The sequence below is a fragment of the Pezoporus wallicus genome, unplaced genomic scaffold (genome assembly GCF_028554395.1).
Source record: "Pezoporus wallicus isolate ANWC-B61680 ecotype Strahan unplaced genomic scaffold, APGP_CSIRO_Pwel_v1 contig_8042, whole genome shotgun sequence".
Taxonomy (NCBI): domain Eukaryota; kingdom Metazoa; phylum Chordata; class Aves; order Psittaciformes; family Psittacidae; genus Pezoporus; species Pezoporus wallicus.
Genome location: NW_026639380.1, coordinates 353,170 through 369,389, shown reverse-complemented (window position 1 = coordinate 369,389; position 16,220 = coordinate 353,170). Strand labels below are relative to the sequence as shown.

The 16,220-nt window shown below is 36.2% G+C and overlaps 1 protein-coding gene across 1 annotated transcript in view; it reads left to right on the top strand.

The window, feature by feature from the left end:
* Positions 1-16,220, top strand: part of ERO1B (endoplasmic reticulum oxidoreductase 1 beta) — a 31,573-nt gene that overhangs the window by 1,660 nt on the left and 13,693 nt on the right. Inside the window, exons 2-6 of the mRNA XM_057414451.1 lie at positions 3,223-3,342; positions 7,095-7,178; positions 7,575-7,616; positions 12,075-12,157; positions 14,098-14,171. Of these exons, the coding sequence (XP_057270434.1) occupies positions 3,223-3,342; positions 7,095-7,178; positions 7,575-7,616; positions 12,075-12,157; positions 14,098-14,171 (403 nt within the window). The remainder of the gene's footprint in view (positions 1-3,222; positions 3,343-7,094; positions 7,179-7,574; positions 7,617-12,074; positions 12,158-14,097; positions 14,172-16,220) is intronic.

Sequence of the window (16,220 nt, the reverse complement as noted above, 5' to 3'; positions counted from 1 at the left end):
TCTTTACAGATTTCATAAGAAGTTGATACAGGTTGGACATTGACCTTTTAATCTGAAAGTTTGATTTATCTTGGAGAAGATGAGTTAGAAGTTCAGCATCTGCAGTACAGCTCTCATACCTGTACAAGAACTAAGCTAGGTTGGACAATACCTGGAAATACTTTGATAAGCATACTGGAAATAGAGAAGAGTTTGAAGCTATTCAATTGTCAGACGAGTTTTTAACATAGCTTATAGTAGGCTCATGCTTTTAGAGTTTCTCATACAGTTGCAAATAATTATCAGGTGAAAAAAAGGCATGATATTTGGCCACTGTAATAAAATTTGTGATAACTTACACTACAGTTGACTATATATGTGGACTAAGTTCACTAGTATAGTTCAGTTACAAAAAAGGCAAAAAACAATGGTATGAATACCAAAGGAAGTCTTATGATATGTAATTTTAACTGGGTAATACACTGTTCTTAGTTTTGTGTCTCCAGTTTAAAAAAGTATTCACTGGAACATCCAGATGTTGACAGAAATGAAACAATTTTCTGCGTGTTCATAGTGTTACATCGTTATGTGAGAGCACTGAAGACTACACCTGGACTAATAAAAGAGCTCCAACTGGAATACTAGAAGGCAGTGTTGGAGTTTTATTAGTGCTGTTAACTGACTCCACTGTTGTGCAGTATTGGTGTTTCATATGTGCTGTCAAACCATTTTATAAATTGTGGTTTGGTGCAGCTATAGCATAGTTTAATTTTAGAGCATGCCTTCCAAGGAAACGTTGATTTTGCTGTGCTATGTATACAGAGAGCTAACTGTTCCAATTTTGAAAAAGTTGTGAGAAAGAAATGGAGAATTTTGTTTCCTTGCTCTTGTTATTCAAATTATTTTTTTCTTTTGATAATTTGTTAGGAAATTCTAGTTTTTGGGGAGGGCTTATTTCTGAAACTCCATAGTGTTCTAAGTAAACTGTACTGCATTTTGAAAGCCATTCTTAGAATTGAGATTTTTATCGGAGACAGCTGGCAAAGGGGTGACCTCCAGTAGTCTGCCATCTTAGTTGAATAAGACAACTGCAGCTTTTTATTTTTCTGTGGGGATTTGATGCTGAGTGTAATTACTGCATATTTATTTGGAGCATTTTTTCCCTGGAAAAGCATCTTTGGTTTTGCATAGATGGTAAAAATATTTTTGTAAGCAGTGGATAGCTCCATGAGGTGGTCATCAAAATAGTTTCCCACTCTTTATTTCCTGAGTCCAAGGAAAATATCGTGGATCTTTGGTACTGCTTTCAGCTTAATAATTGTTCTTCACTGTTTATACAGTTAAATGTTTGAGCAAAATATTGGAAGTTATCTTTTTTGCCTTTTTATATTCCAGTGAAATGTACTGTTGTTTGTTTTGTGGTATGGTATTACCTGTAAAGACTGCAAAATTAATTTCTGCCTATGTGTGACCAATAAGAAAATTCTAAAATTTGAATGAAATCATTATAGATGAAAATGGGGGGGGGGGGGGGGGGGGGGGGGCTATTTCTGTAAGCCCTTATATGTTTTGTCTTTTGACTTTGGGGTTGGCAGTCATGTGGGCTGAGAGCTTTCTTGGCTTTGTGAAAAGCCTGTAATTGCTGTTTGCTCTGGTTTGATGCTAGATAGCATTAACAAGGCGAGCATAACAGTATGGAAGACTTTGGGTAAAGTAACTTCCCTTAAATGAGTTTTACTTCTTTGCTGTCCATATCTACTCTGTAGAATTGTGACAGCCTATTTAGTGCCTCTGGAAATGTAAGATCTACATAAGTTGAATTTTCTACTTAAGTGCTTTATTGCCAAACCTTCACCCCTTTATTCTCACAGAGAGCTGGGGGAAATTAATTTTCCAGGCCTCTTTTATGCTTCATAAAAGAACAGAAGCGTACAGTTTGTTTTCTAGTGACTTTTTTTGCATCAAGCTTGGTTATATAAGGTTATCTGTTCTGTAGTGATCTATCATGCATAAAACAGATTAGGTGATTTCATAATCTCATCTGTGTGAAATTTATGGAGAAAAAAAGCACCACAAAATACTCTTTGTCTCCTTTTGCACATAACCTTTGAATGGTTACAAGCTCTTCCAGGGCCATGCAACATAGACTTTCCTATTTTATATGCTTTCTAGGCCATCATTTATGTCAATTAATTTGTTGTCTGGCTGAAGAACAGTAGTAGTTAACAGGAGTGTTTGGTTCCATTCCTTAACATATGATCTTAAGCCTTCAACCTCATGTTTGAAAGGCCTTTCAAACATGTTTGTAGTTTTTTAAGATGCTGTGATTAGGAGTAGTTAGTTTGGATTTAATTAAATTTATCCTACAAATGTCCATAGAAAAACACTTTCACTGTTTCCACCTTTTGCTAAGACACTGTCACAGTCTCGACAAAAGTGTTGCTATAGCTCAGTCCACTAAATTAGTTTGCCCTTTCTTCTCTGCTGCTTGCCACAATCCTGCCTTCCTCTGCTGTGCTGGCTGTAGCGCTTCTGCGCTTGTGTACCCTCCTCTTCATGGTCTTAAGCTAGTGCAGTACCTTGAACCAGTTCGCTCTCCTGGCAGAAGAAGTGGGATGGGACCTGCAAAGTTCACACTTAATTTCACGATAGATTTACAGCCTTACAGTACAGGTGCCTGCACCTGGTTTTCCTAGTATTTATTTGCAGAATCTAACTGTGCAGCTACTAACTTTTTGGGCAGATAAGTACCTATTTCCCTGTATCCAGTGCCTCTGAAGAAACTAGCTGAAGCATTTCTGTGCTTTGACAAGAATTATAAAAATAAGATGACAGTATGTGATTGTGAAGTTTTTTTAGGCAACTCAATTAACGAGCATTTGCTAGGAGAATACTTGGTATGGAACTCTAATGGGCTAATATACCTTGTGTTTGTAGTCTGGAAAATCTTGCTGCTCATTCTGCAGAAAGTTCTATATGCTGACTCTGTCAAGAAATAAAGAGTGTTAGTCTGGCTAGCCCTGTATGTAGAGGTGGAGTTAAACTCAAAAAAAGTGCTAAAGTCTGTTATTTTCTATGTGTATGTGTAAGGTATGTTGTAGACTATTTTAATGACAAGAAATAAAGTATTTGCATTTCACTAGTATTTCTTTTGATCACCATCTATTTCTCTTTAGGGGATTTTTCTGTAGCTAATATTGCATTTCTTGATTTAAAATAAATTTTTATGTATTTTTTTGATAGCTCACAGGAGTCCTAGATGATTGTTTGTGTGACATAGAAAGCATTGATGACTTCAATACTTTCAAGATCTTCCCAAAAATACAGAAACTGCAAGAACGTGATTACTTCAGATATTACAAGGTACAATTAAAATGGTATTTTCCTGAATAATTTAAATAAAATCCAGAAAATGTAGGGAGGATTACACATTAAATCAACTTGTCTGTATTAAGTTGTCTTTCAGAAGCCAACAGCTCTTTAATTTGGTTGTAGCAGCTTTTCAGTCCCTGACAGTTATGTTGGTAGTAAGTTGTGTTTGCTGTGTTAATCCTGGAGTCAGTGACAATAAATCATGGCTACTACTAAAGGCAGTATCTTTGTACTGCTGCATCTAGAAAGGATTGTATATTAGCAACTTTCTGACAGCATGCAGTACTTGTTTTCTAAGAAACCTGTGTAATTTGGAGCTGAAATATTGCAGTGATTTTTTTTTTTTTTTTGTAAGTTGCTTAGTTATTTTAGTATTTGCTATCTAGAGAACTGTTATTCCTTTGATAAACTGGTAAAAGTACTCAGTTTTCAAGTAGTATGTAATAACACTTTGTAATGACTTTAAATACTGTTTGTATTAGACTAATAAGAAAAATAAGACTTTGAAGCCTGATACTACTCTTTTCAGATATGTTTAGCTTGAAAGCTGCTGCTTTTTATTTTTTCTTCTTCCCTCTCAGGACATAGCAAGCTATTGAGCTGATCTGGTATCAGACAAGCATTACATTAATGCAAGATAGGGTTATGAATGTGAGGAAGGAGAAAAGACTGCTAAAATCTTCCTTTTCTAGTCTGAGCAACCAGTAATGTGTAGCTTCACCCTAAATCAACTCCTGCTCCATGGTACAGTTCTAACTTCACTTTTCAGGAAAACAGCATATGTGCAACTTCAGTGATAATACATCACATAGTAGCAGTAATTAGATTCTCCAGAAGCACCAGAAAGATACAAACCAAAGTATTTGAAGAGGATGAGCAACAGGTATATGGGTTTCATACAACAGTAACTTCATCCTATAAATTTAGAGCTAATCTTAGTTTCAACAGTGGTTCTGCAGACCATACTTTAATGGTGTGTTACAGTCCTACCCCATCTTCCTAATGAATGGGCAGTTACAAGGGCCAATGTGAAGTCCACCCATCACCATACGTTACTTAGTACTTCCAGATGTGACAGGGAAGAATTTCTGTTGAACAAGCAAACTGAGTAAGTCATCTTTTTTCACCCTTTCCCTTCTGAATAAGGAACAGAGGGTTTTTTTTTCTGTCCCTGCAGAGAATCATGAAATTTCTGTTAAGCACATAGATGCATGTGGAAATTGTGAGGGTAGGCAATGATCATCTAGGTCAACTACAGTGTAAATAAATACTGAGTAAGCATAGGTGAAGTATACTTGTTCTGTGTGAAAATACTCCTACTCTGAAGTAATTTAGTTTGTAGCAGAATTTGGATCATGAACATTTCTAATTACCAGCCACAGTGTTTCCACTGTGTTACAGTTCAACAGTCATAATATATAATACTGGATGGACTAGCTAATTTTTATTTAAAGGATGAAGAAAACTACTTTTTTTTTTAAACTCTTGCTGAAATTGTGCTGAGTGATTTCTAGATAGTGCAAGACTTCTCAATGAAAGAAAGGAATAAAAAATTTTGTCTCTGTATAGTTTTATACATCAAAGCATGCAGGCTATGGAAGCCTCATGATAACAAGTCTAACTTTTAATCTGTGACAAGTATTGAGTAATACTCTAAATGATAATAATGAAATTAATACTTCACACCCTGAAAAAAGCAGAAGTTTGGTATAGTCAGCTAATGATAGGTATTGATTAAAGTACAAGTGCTGTACAACTTCAGTTTGTCTCAGACCTAGGACTAGTATATTTGCAGGTGTTCTTTCTTAATCTGCACTTTAGACAGTAGTATTCTTTTGTTTACAGTTTTTTCTGTGTAAGAAGTTACTGCGTGAGTTGCTTGTATCTTCCCTAAGTTAGGATTTTTTATTGTTAGAATTTACTTTGGATGAGGTTGTAGTCTTAACTGTCAGCTGGTCTTTTGCTGTCAGAAATTGGTGGGAGGAGCGTGTTTTATGTATTAGATCTTACTGTGAAAGTGATGTAAAATGTAACACTTTGTGCTTTATTTAAAAAAAAGATGAGTGAAGAGGTACAAAAAGTTCTAGAATTTTACACTTTTTTTTTTCCTAGGGATGATGTTTGTAGAGTGACAAGAGGAAAGGGTGGTGAAGCAACCTAAAATCTCTGCTTTAGATGTATCTGTGCTAGCATGGCTTGAACTGTAACTAGAATATAGTTGTCATCATTTCTAAGAAGTCATACCATCTGTTGAATGTCTTGTTAGAGGTTTTTTGACTGTGGAATCTCTAGCATTTTAAAGTTGAATTTACAATTCCCAGTCATGCTGAATAAGTACATCAAAACGGAAACCTGGAAAGCAGTCTTTTCTTCACATGTTCTATAGCAATTAACTGTGTATGTGTGTGTTGAAAATAGAGAACTTACTTGCTGAAAAGTTTGGTAGAGGAATTTAGTATAATAAAGGGCTGATGAGCAGGTCGAGCATTAAGCTTTAGTCTTTGGGGATCTCTTGTGGTATTGACAGTACACTTGAAGAGGGAATTCTTTTTGTTTTACCTGAGTTTGGGCATGTAGTGTCCCAGAACAATTTATCCTTCAAGGAGCAGTTGTGTCTTTATTTCAGGTCCATAGTTTTGCCTTATATTTATAGTATTTTAATTTATTAATAAAATAATAGAATAGGGAGAGTAAAATCTGGCTATAATTCATCTCAGATTCTTCATACTGTGCCAGTTCTGTATCAGAGGCATATTGATCTAGTTTCCCTTATGCTTAGTATACAGTGTATAATGCCGGGCAGAAAAAAAATAATAATTAAAAAAAATAATTAAATTCAGGGTTTCTTATTGCTGAGTTTCAGGTTTGACAATTCAGTGATACCGTATTCCCCCCTAAACCAGGCCACTCAGAATGGGTTTTATCACTGATGTTTCTTTGTGTAAGGCTAATGTAAAGGAAAGCTGGGATTTTTTATTTTTCTTTACCTTCACTGGTTTTCACATTGACAGTCCAAATGTAGTAAAGCGTTTTAATCTCTTGCAGTGTAGTATGTGCGAATATATGTGGTACTTCTTGCCTTGATTGTGCCATGTCATGAAAAATAGGAGCACTAATCATCACAGGGTTTGGTGGTAATGTTTCTGAAATGGTTTCTCTTCTTTATTTGTATTTGTACTATATCAGATCCCTAATTTGAGGACATTATGATACTCATTCTTCCTTGACTAGCTATGATGTATAGTAATGATTGCTTGTTTTTTATTTCTTGAAATCTGAAATCACCCAAGCACTTGTTTGAATTAGGAAACTTGTGCACTAGTCTATCCTACATCAAATGTATTTTCGTGATCTGTATAGTACAAGTACAACTCATTGTAACTGCAAGCATTTTAGAACAACATATGACTGATTTGCCTTCATTTTAGTGGTTTATTTACTGCTTTGAAGTTAGTGGTAAGAGATTTAATTTGTGCTTTAATATACTGTGTATTTGTCTCCATTGGAGATCATTATCACTAACCATTCTACTGCAGCAAGCTTCATCTTTTATACTTTGAGAGTAGTTCAACCAACCGACCAGACTCCCACAAAACCCTCAAACTTGAATTTAACGCTTTTTCATTGTATCCTCTCCTTTAATTTTAAAAAATTTCTTGATGCTGAGAGCTCCTCCCCCCCCCCCCCCCCCCGAAAAAATTGTCTTATGTGTCAATTTCAAACGTTTTCTTTTGTATGTTTAGGTCAACCTGAAGAGACCATGCCCATTTTGGGCTGATGATGGCCATTGTTCTATCAAAGATTGTCATGTAGAGCCTTGTCCTGAGGTATGGATCAAATAACATAAAATAGAAAAAGGTTATTTGTTTAAAAATTTTGCAAATTTTCAGTGTCTATGCTAACTATATTTACTAATGAGAACTGAAATTTAAATAAGTGACAATAAATTTTTTTTCCATTTCAAAAGCAGAAATACAAACAAAGTATTTTAAAATCTTAGTCATTTTACCAATAAAACAAATAACTTGAAGAGTAAGTCTATTCTAAGCTCCAGCACTGTTTTGGGTATAACAAGTTGAAAAGGTAAAGGAGCAAGTTAATTATTGAAAAACAAGTTTACTTCGATCTCTGTAGGAATGATATTTACTTTGTGGATTTTAATCAGGCATGATGATTTCTATGAGCAGTCTAAAAACTGGGTTTTTTTTTTGTTTTTTTTCCAGAGCAAAATACCAGTTGGCATTAAGGCTGGGAGCTCTAATAAGGTAAGTAATTATTTGTTTGCTAAGTTCTTACTGATATTTTTTTTTTAACTTAACATTATGGTAGCTGTGTAACTTTTTATTACAAACCTTCAGTCTTGGCATAGTGATGAAAATGTTAACATAACTTATCAGTTCCTGTATGTAGCTGTATGCTTTTACTTTTATGTATAATAGTGTTTCAGACGTAGCTGGTACTGTCGTATTGTTCTGAATCAATCAATGACAGGTTCTCAATCAATGACAGGCTCTCAGTCAATGAATGAATGACCAGGGACATCAGTACATGGCCACAGAATGCCTGATACAAAATTCTTTTTTCATTTTCAATACAGGCTTCTTTTTTCATTTTCTATAAAGCCATAGGCTAAGATGCACAAAGGGAACAGCAGTGCAGTCTTTTGTAAGCATCATGTACAACCACAACCTCTAATATTGAAAGAACCTGAAGGATTACATGTAGTTTTGCCATATTTAATCTTGAGCAGGTCATTAGTCTAATTAGTCTAAAGACAATATATGTTCAAGTGATCAGTGCAAGCTTAAGTAGTCAGTTTGTGCTTCTGGCATTCGATTGCTTCTCTCCAAGTGATCCTTCCTAGATCACCAAGTGCTATTAGCAAACACAAGGAAGTGAAGAGGGTATGTATATATGCCTAGAAAAGAGGTCAGAGCAGAAAGACCAACAACCCTTCTCCACCCCCAGATCCTAAACACAGTGCCCAAGAGTAAGGATTTTAGCAGTTAATGGGATAATAGTGTCCATATGAGAGATCTTCCTGTTGAGTGCCTTGGCTGTGTTGCAGATTCATACTTACTCTCCACCCTGCCCAGTACTTTCTGCTGGACAGGCATAGTTGGCACTTGCTTACCTGAGTGTGGTTCACCATATCATAAATGACCATTAGCATTAGCTTTAGACTTTTGTGCCAAGAAAGATTACCAAAAATAGATGAGAGGAATACTTTATTGTGATTTGATGACTTCTGTGTTCTGCTGTCATAAAGAGTGCAGGCAAGTCTGGCCAAGCTTTAGCTCAAGAGGAAGTCTCATCTACTGTTTATATATACATTGTTAAGCTCACTCAGAAGTAAAGTGTGCCTCTTTCTTTGAAGGTTTATGCTGACTGGGGAAGAAACATCTTTCTCATTGACCTGGTTTAAATGTCAGTCATTCACTGTTTCAGCACAAGTAGCAGTACTTGTTCTGGAACATCTTTGGCACTATCTGGGCAGAAGATCTTGAGTTTTTGAGGTGTTTGTTTGTTTGTTTGTTTGTTTGTTTTATATCGAGACTATTCTCTTTCAAGCTTAATTGTAGAGAAACTGACTTCTGGATCCCCAAAGAGGCATTTCAAGACTCTAAAGACTGTTTTAGAAAGGATTCTTACAGGCATTTTAATTTCCTCATTGATAATTTTGAGAACCATAACAAAGTTGTTAATTAATAGCTGTAAGGTATGCTGTTCTTCAGATACTTCACATGGGCATATCGAGTTCAATTTTGGAAGTTACAAATCAGCCACCTTTTGCTTTCACCATAGTAAAGGAACTGGGATAGCTTATTTGGGAATCTGTCATTTGCTGGTATATTTGCTATAGTCGTTTCTTTTGAATTGCCTTCTAGGTGTTGCAGCCAGCTACAGTACTGAAAATTTGGCAATTCAGTACCTTTAATCTGTGGCAGAACAAAGACACTAATATCTGTTGCTTCTCTGTAAGAAAATTAAATATTTCTGCAGGAAAGTTGTCATCAGGGCTGATTTAAATCTTAGCTACCCTGTTTTCTTACTTCTTAAGATTCAGTACAAGGTCTTTCTTGGAGCCGTTTAATATCCCTTTTAAGAAAACATCAAACTCATCTTTGTATGAATTTTTTGTTTCAGTGACTATGCAGGTACTCTGCTATTATATTAGCCTGTGCTTGGTCCATTTGGGAGTGTCCTGCATCTTGTGGATTATCCTTTAAGTGTTAGTTTAGGAGCGGAAAAAAAAAAAGAAATAGAAGGTGTGTTTTCTCCTGGGTAAGATACATGCCCAATTGCTCTCTTTGGTCCTAACAGTGTCTGCCTTGAAAGGTGAAAATGTCAAAGGCATCTTTTTAATAATGAGAGATACAATCTCTTGAGTAGATATACTCAGGGTAGAATCCTGTGGAGTTGTCTGTGGTCTTAAGTGCTTGCCTTCTGTTCAGTTTCCCATTGCCTTGATGAGTTTGTAAACTTCTAGCTTTATTTAGGCTATTTAGAGGTATTTTTGTTTGTTTGCTGACCAATGGAGAGAGTAGTTCTTTTGAAAGCTCATCAAGCCATAAGGACCTGGGTTACACTAGCAGAGCTTCCCTGTAAAAATGCAGCTAGCGATACAGGATCTGTTTAATTCTTGTAACCAAGATAAGCTTTTTGAAATGGTGCTGGAGAGGCACAAAGTAGTTTCCCTTTCAGTAGTCTTGTTCCATTTGACTGGTGAACATGTTTTGGGAGAATAGACATTACAGTAGCTGTAGTGACAGCTGCTATATTAATATTGGAAGCAGGGATTGGGATGCAGTAACTCAAGTTACAATATTTAACTTAATACTTTACTTCCTGCCCACCTCTTTTCTGTTTTCTTCCAGACACTGCTCTTACAAGATCCTGCCTTGGCAGGAGCAGATACTTTGTCTAAGTCTAGTCGGTGATCAGAGAGCACTGATCTGATAGATACTGCTGTTGAACACTGGAGAACAGTGAGGACTGGATGCATGTTTTTTGAGACTTGAATGTTCATTCTGTTTGAAACCTTCAATTTAGGATTATATTCTTGGCAGTAATTTTTTTTTCACTTCAGGGTAGGGTTTGGTTTGCAACTCATGCAGAATGTTTACTTCAGCATCTCAGTATGTTAATTCATCAGCAATATCTGTTTCATTCTAGGTCAGATCTGTTCTTTGTTCATATTTTTCCATTTGACATCCATATGATGCTAAAGAATGAGTCCCCACATCTGGCAAATCCAAGAAAATTGAGTGAGAAGTTCCTTCTAGAGTAAATATTTCTTATGGGCAAGGCCACTAATAAAATTTAAATTACTTGGATTTTTTTAGCTTTAAAATACTTGGGGGTTTTAATCACCTTCAGACCTTCTTGGTCTTCAGTTGGTTCTGCTGTTTTTCCTTGTACTGGTTCTGGCAAATGTATTTTTAAAGGAAGTCATCTTGCCTACTCATCTAAATGGTTTTAATTAAACCCTTCATTTTTATTGACAAGTATTGTGATACGTATTGTACTGGTGCTTTGCCTCTGGCATCTTGACCACAAGTCTGTCTTCAGATACGAACTATTCCTTTTCCTTTTAAATTTATCAAATTATTATTGTTGTTTTCCAAAGGGTTGACCAAGGCCTTTAGGTTCTGTTTTTATTTTCAGCTAGTTTTGGATTATAATCCTTCATGTCAGCATGTATGTGCCCTGAAGTGAAGTGTCGTGGTTTAAACCAGTTTAGCTTTATGGAAGCTATCAGTTACTTAACATTAAATAATTTTTGTTATTTCTTAAGGACTGCAGTAACGTAGAAATCTATGTAAACCTAAGGCTCAGTCTGAAAAAAAAACCACTCATACAAAAAAAAACCACAACCAGCCAACCAACCCTGAACATGCCCAGCTCCAAAATCCCCCCAAAAGAGGAAGTTTGGTTTCTTTATCTTTTCAGAGAGCCCTGATACTACCTGTCATGTTCCAAAACTGTTAAAAGGGTTTTTTGAGCTTTAAGTTGACATGCTGGACAGATCCCCTGCTGATATAACTATGCTATTGTAGAATAGTGGAATCGAATCTTTAATTCTTCAAATGCTCTCCTTGGAGTTATTCTAGTAGTAACTCTATTTTAGTGGATTACTTTTTAAAAAATTCTGTAGAATCAGGGTTCAGCTTAAATACTCCAATTCTGGCTTTCAAATAACCGAAATTTGAGTTCAGCTTGAAAAGTCTGTCTTCAGACCTGTGCATATCTGGAGCATGCCAATGAATAGAATTAAGTGAAACATGAGGGGAAAATGGCCAGACATACTGAAATGACCAATGCAACTTGGGGTATGATTATGCTTGCAAAATACAAGGTATGATTATAGGTATGACACTGCTTGTCTTCAGGGTCTTTTTGTAAGACTGTAAATAAGTATCTGAAAGACTTCAGAACACCATTTCTTTTAAACAGAAAGAAAAAGCAAAAGAAACAAAATTTTTACATGTTCAGCTGAATTTTCTGTGGTAGTTAAACCCACGAAGTGCAATGGACTTGATAAAATTAAGTGAAGAAAAAGAAATAAGAAATGTTCCAAAATTATTTACCGCATCAAGAATCTGAGAATCTTCCCTAATATTTGCCAGTTCACTGCTAAACCTAGAAATACCTTTCACATCACCTGTTCTCAGAGAATTGTATGTAATTCATTTACATATTAAATATGAACTTTCTTCCAGTATTCAAAAGCAGCAAATAATTCCAAAGAATTGGAAGACTGCGAGCAAGCTAACAAACTGGGAGCAGTTAACAGTACCTTAAGGTATGCTGTGATTAACAACAAAAAATTGTCACAAAGGAGCATTTCATTTTGTCCGTCGTGTTTTTGCAATGTGCTAGTTTTTGCAATGTGCTAGTTTTTGTTCTTCATTCTTTCCATAACTCATTAGAAAGTAAATGTAAAATAATGCAAGAACATCTGAAGGTCTTATGTGATAAGTAGACTTCTTTTAAGTACACTTTGATACTATTTGCAAAAGGTGAAAAAGGTAACTTACAGTATCAAGACTCTGAGGAAACTTGCAAATAACCCTACCTTTTTTTCCACTTTTTGCCAGTATCAGTCGTCATTCTTGATGACTGTGCTGGATTAAGGGGTTCTGTTCTGCTCTGTCCCTTTGTTACACTGATGCACCTGTTTGTGATCATTAGGTGAACCAGGTCAGGGAGCTTGTTGAGTTACTTGTGTTGTTGGCAAAGTTGTTTTTAGCTTGGATCAGTTCCCCGATCTTACTTGATGCATGACGCTGTCAAGGTTGAGTGGGAGGAATTCTGCAGGATGGTGTTGCCCCTGAGTAGGAAAGTGTGTGGAACAGCACTTAGGAAAACTTGCATTCTACTAGATTCCCCACCTTTCAAAAGTAGAAATAGAAAAATCAATTCTTCACTGTTGAAGAGGCGTAGTGCCTTTGGCCACAGATTTCAGCAGTTCTACCTGATAGAAATGTTGACGCTCTTTACTCTGTCATCTGACAAAATGGGACTGCTATGAAAGAGTGACTGCTTCTGCCTGGTTTGCAGTGTTATAAACCAGACTGGGCAGAGCCCTTACCCAAGGTTTTTTTAGAAGTAAGAAGCTATTAAATTTCCTCCACTCCTGTAGGGCAAAATAATATGAGATTAAGTACACATATGAAGAGCTAAAGAGAATGTCTTTTGCGAGAGTAACATAGACAATTAAAGCTGGGAGAGGATCCTGCAAGTACAGGAAGAATTTGTGCTTTCTAGGCAAACCTCCATGTTCTCTGCCTACCAGTGCATCATCCTCATGGTTTTGGATTATTTTTTTTTATCAGCTGTATTACTTGTGATTATCAAATCTTGCCTGCTAGTAATGACTGGAGAAGTTCCTCACTTAATGCCAAGTATTAGTGTCCTGTTGTGATTTGGCAGAAGGTTGGAAATCTAGTGTATTATAGAATTGTGTTTGTAGAATTGAGCTAGTACTAATTTGATCAAACAGAATAGGTTGTTTTCATTATTTCAAAGTGTTTCACTGCACCCTGGAGCAAAATTCCCAATCTTGACTTTGCTTACATTTTGCTGTCAGTAGTGTGGCACCAGTAGTTCTGTGCCACATAGAAGAAAGCATTCAGCTTTTTGCAATGTTTGTATTTCATAGCATGGGAACTTCAAAGTACTTGTCTCTGGTACAGTGCACCTTTGAAAATGGAATAGCATTATTATTTAAAAGGCTTAAGATAAATCATATTCATAGCATAATTTAGCTTAGAAGGGGCTTTTAGACATCCAGTCTCCCGCTAAAAAGCAAGGCTAACTATTGTAGATCTCATTGATAGTACAGGTTATGAAAACAGGATTATTCCTCCTCTCTCCCCTGCCCTAAGTGACAGCTGCTAAAGGAGTATTTTGAAGTGTTAAAAATGTATGCTATGAAAGCATTTTACCAAGCTCCTACTGAAGGAAGTTGCTTCTGCAGCACAGTTTGTTCAGGTAATGATGGTAAAAATCTTTCTTGCTGTCTTAACATGAAGATGACTTTTTAAAGTATTGCAGTTGATGCCTGCTTGAATCTCTCTGCAACTGACAATTAGTAACTCCATGTATTCTTGAGTCTCAGATACAGTAATTCAGAATGCAGTTTCAAGTTAACTGCTGTATGTGAATTGTATTTCTTTCAGTAGCTCTTATTGATGTTGTTTATTTAAAAGTTTAAAATAAAATATATTTTTTCCCCCTCAGTAACCAAAGTAAGGAGGCTTTCATTGACTGGGCAAGATACGATGATTCACAGGATCATTTTTGTGAACTTGATGGTAAAAACATTTAAGCTTTCTCACAATGCTTGTTTTATTTGCTGTCTCTTAAAAAACAAAACATTATAGTTTCTCTGCAAATAACTGTTTTTAAAAAGTTTTAATTTTGGGCTAAATGGAGATGTGACAGTTCATATCATCTTACATGCAAAATATGCCTTTTTTTATAAGGAGCATTTGGCACATTCACTGTTGCCTCCTCTTGGTATAGTGCACAGGAGACTGATGGAAATAAAGAAGATAAATGGGAAGAGTTAGCATCTAATTTTTAAAAATCTTCTCACAAAAGAAGTTGCATCTGGCACAAATACAACACAAATTACTTGCAGCTGGTTGTTTCTTGCTACTATATTATTTTTGTTGCTCTTCTGTCTATGCTTAGACTGAGTTTGTTCCTTCTCCAGCCTTGCTATGTTTCCAGATGATCTCTGCACTAAATTCACCTGTTATCTGAAAGGACTTTCTTATTGTTAAAACATTAGGATACTAGATTGTGTCTTTCCTCTGCTCCGCATATGTAAATCTTTTTATTTGCTTGTAATGGTCAAAGGTCAAAGGAATGTTCTTCAGAAAAACATGAGAATTGCCAAGTTCAGGAATGACTGCTAAAGGCCTTTCTAATAAATATCTTTAAAAGTTTACTATGCTAGGAAGATTTAGAGCATAATAGAAAGTGTTTTAATCTACCTTTAGGCTGATGTTTGGAGTCACCTGAGAAAGTAATAGGTGTGGTGGACTTTCCAACTGCAGTTCTTTAGCACTTCTGCTGTGTCTGATCTTTGAAAGTTTTCTGTATAAGCTGTGTCTGTAATAAACAGTCGGTGAGCGTTACTGTGGTTCTGAACTATTAATGCAATATGCTGCAGTTCTCTTCACTGTCTTCAACTCAGGACTCAGTTGGGAAAGGTGTAGTTTAGGAGCATTTCTTTTAGAAGTATATACTAGCTTAAGTGGTTCCTGATTATAACTCCATCTCTCCTTACATCATGCCCTGCTGAAGGGGGATGTACTGCCCTACTGCCCTCAGCTGTGTTTTTCCAGTTCATTTTTTCACATGTTAAGCTGATTCAGCTTATTTGAATAACAGGAAAGTAAGCTGCCCTCTGCCTTGCAGTTCCTGGATCTTTGTGATGAATTGGCTTATCAAGTGAGTTTGTGAGCTGGAGCAGAGAGACATGAGGGAGGATAACTACTCTCAGTGACAGTAGGAGGTAGAAACCCTTTTGTCTTGTCTCTTTCTGATAGTGAGAGAGCTCTTAATTCACTCAACTGTAGCACAAGACCATAGAATCAGTTTTACTTTTTACTTTTTTTTGTTGGGCTTAATGTTAAACTAGATACGGGAATTGATCTAGCTGAAAAAAACTTCATAGCCCAGATCAGCTTTCCATCTTTCTGTTGCAGTGCCCCACAGACTCTCTTTTATATGGGTAATGAGAAGAAAGTGTGGAGACCTGAGGTGCCCAGGAAGTGTAGGAACTACTTGGGTCAGGCATGCTGTCAAAGAAATAAATAAAGCTGTAATTTGACATTGTCTCATCTGGCACGCACTGTCTTGTGTGTCTTTTGTGTCTGTCTCTTTGCTTTGTTCTTGCTGTTATTGCTGAAGCAAGGCTTAACTGCTCGTGCAGAATCATCTTTTTAGAGCAGTTTCCACTCTGTGGTGTTTTTTGACATCTGAGGAAATATGCAGTGGCAGTACTTGGCCTATTCCTATGAATAAGTCTCTGGACTACTGGCTTGTATTGTATGTGGGCTTTTTTTTAAGCATGAGTTGCTCTTGACCTAGAATTTCAAAGAAGAGGGAATTCTTCCTGCTTTTTACTAGTTGTAGCTCAAAACTTAAGTTTCTGTTCATATAGAGGTTTTAAGCAGAGAGAGTACTATTTCAAAATTTTCTTTGGATATCTTGCTTGAATTTGTAGTGAACTTCAGAGATGAAATGCACTGAAATAACATGTTTCTTGCCATAACCAATAGAGCGTTCTGCAATATGTTGAAAGTTTCTTCATTTAAGCAATGTGATCCAGATTCTCTGCCAGTATACAA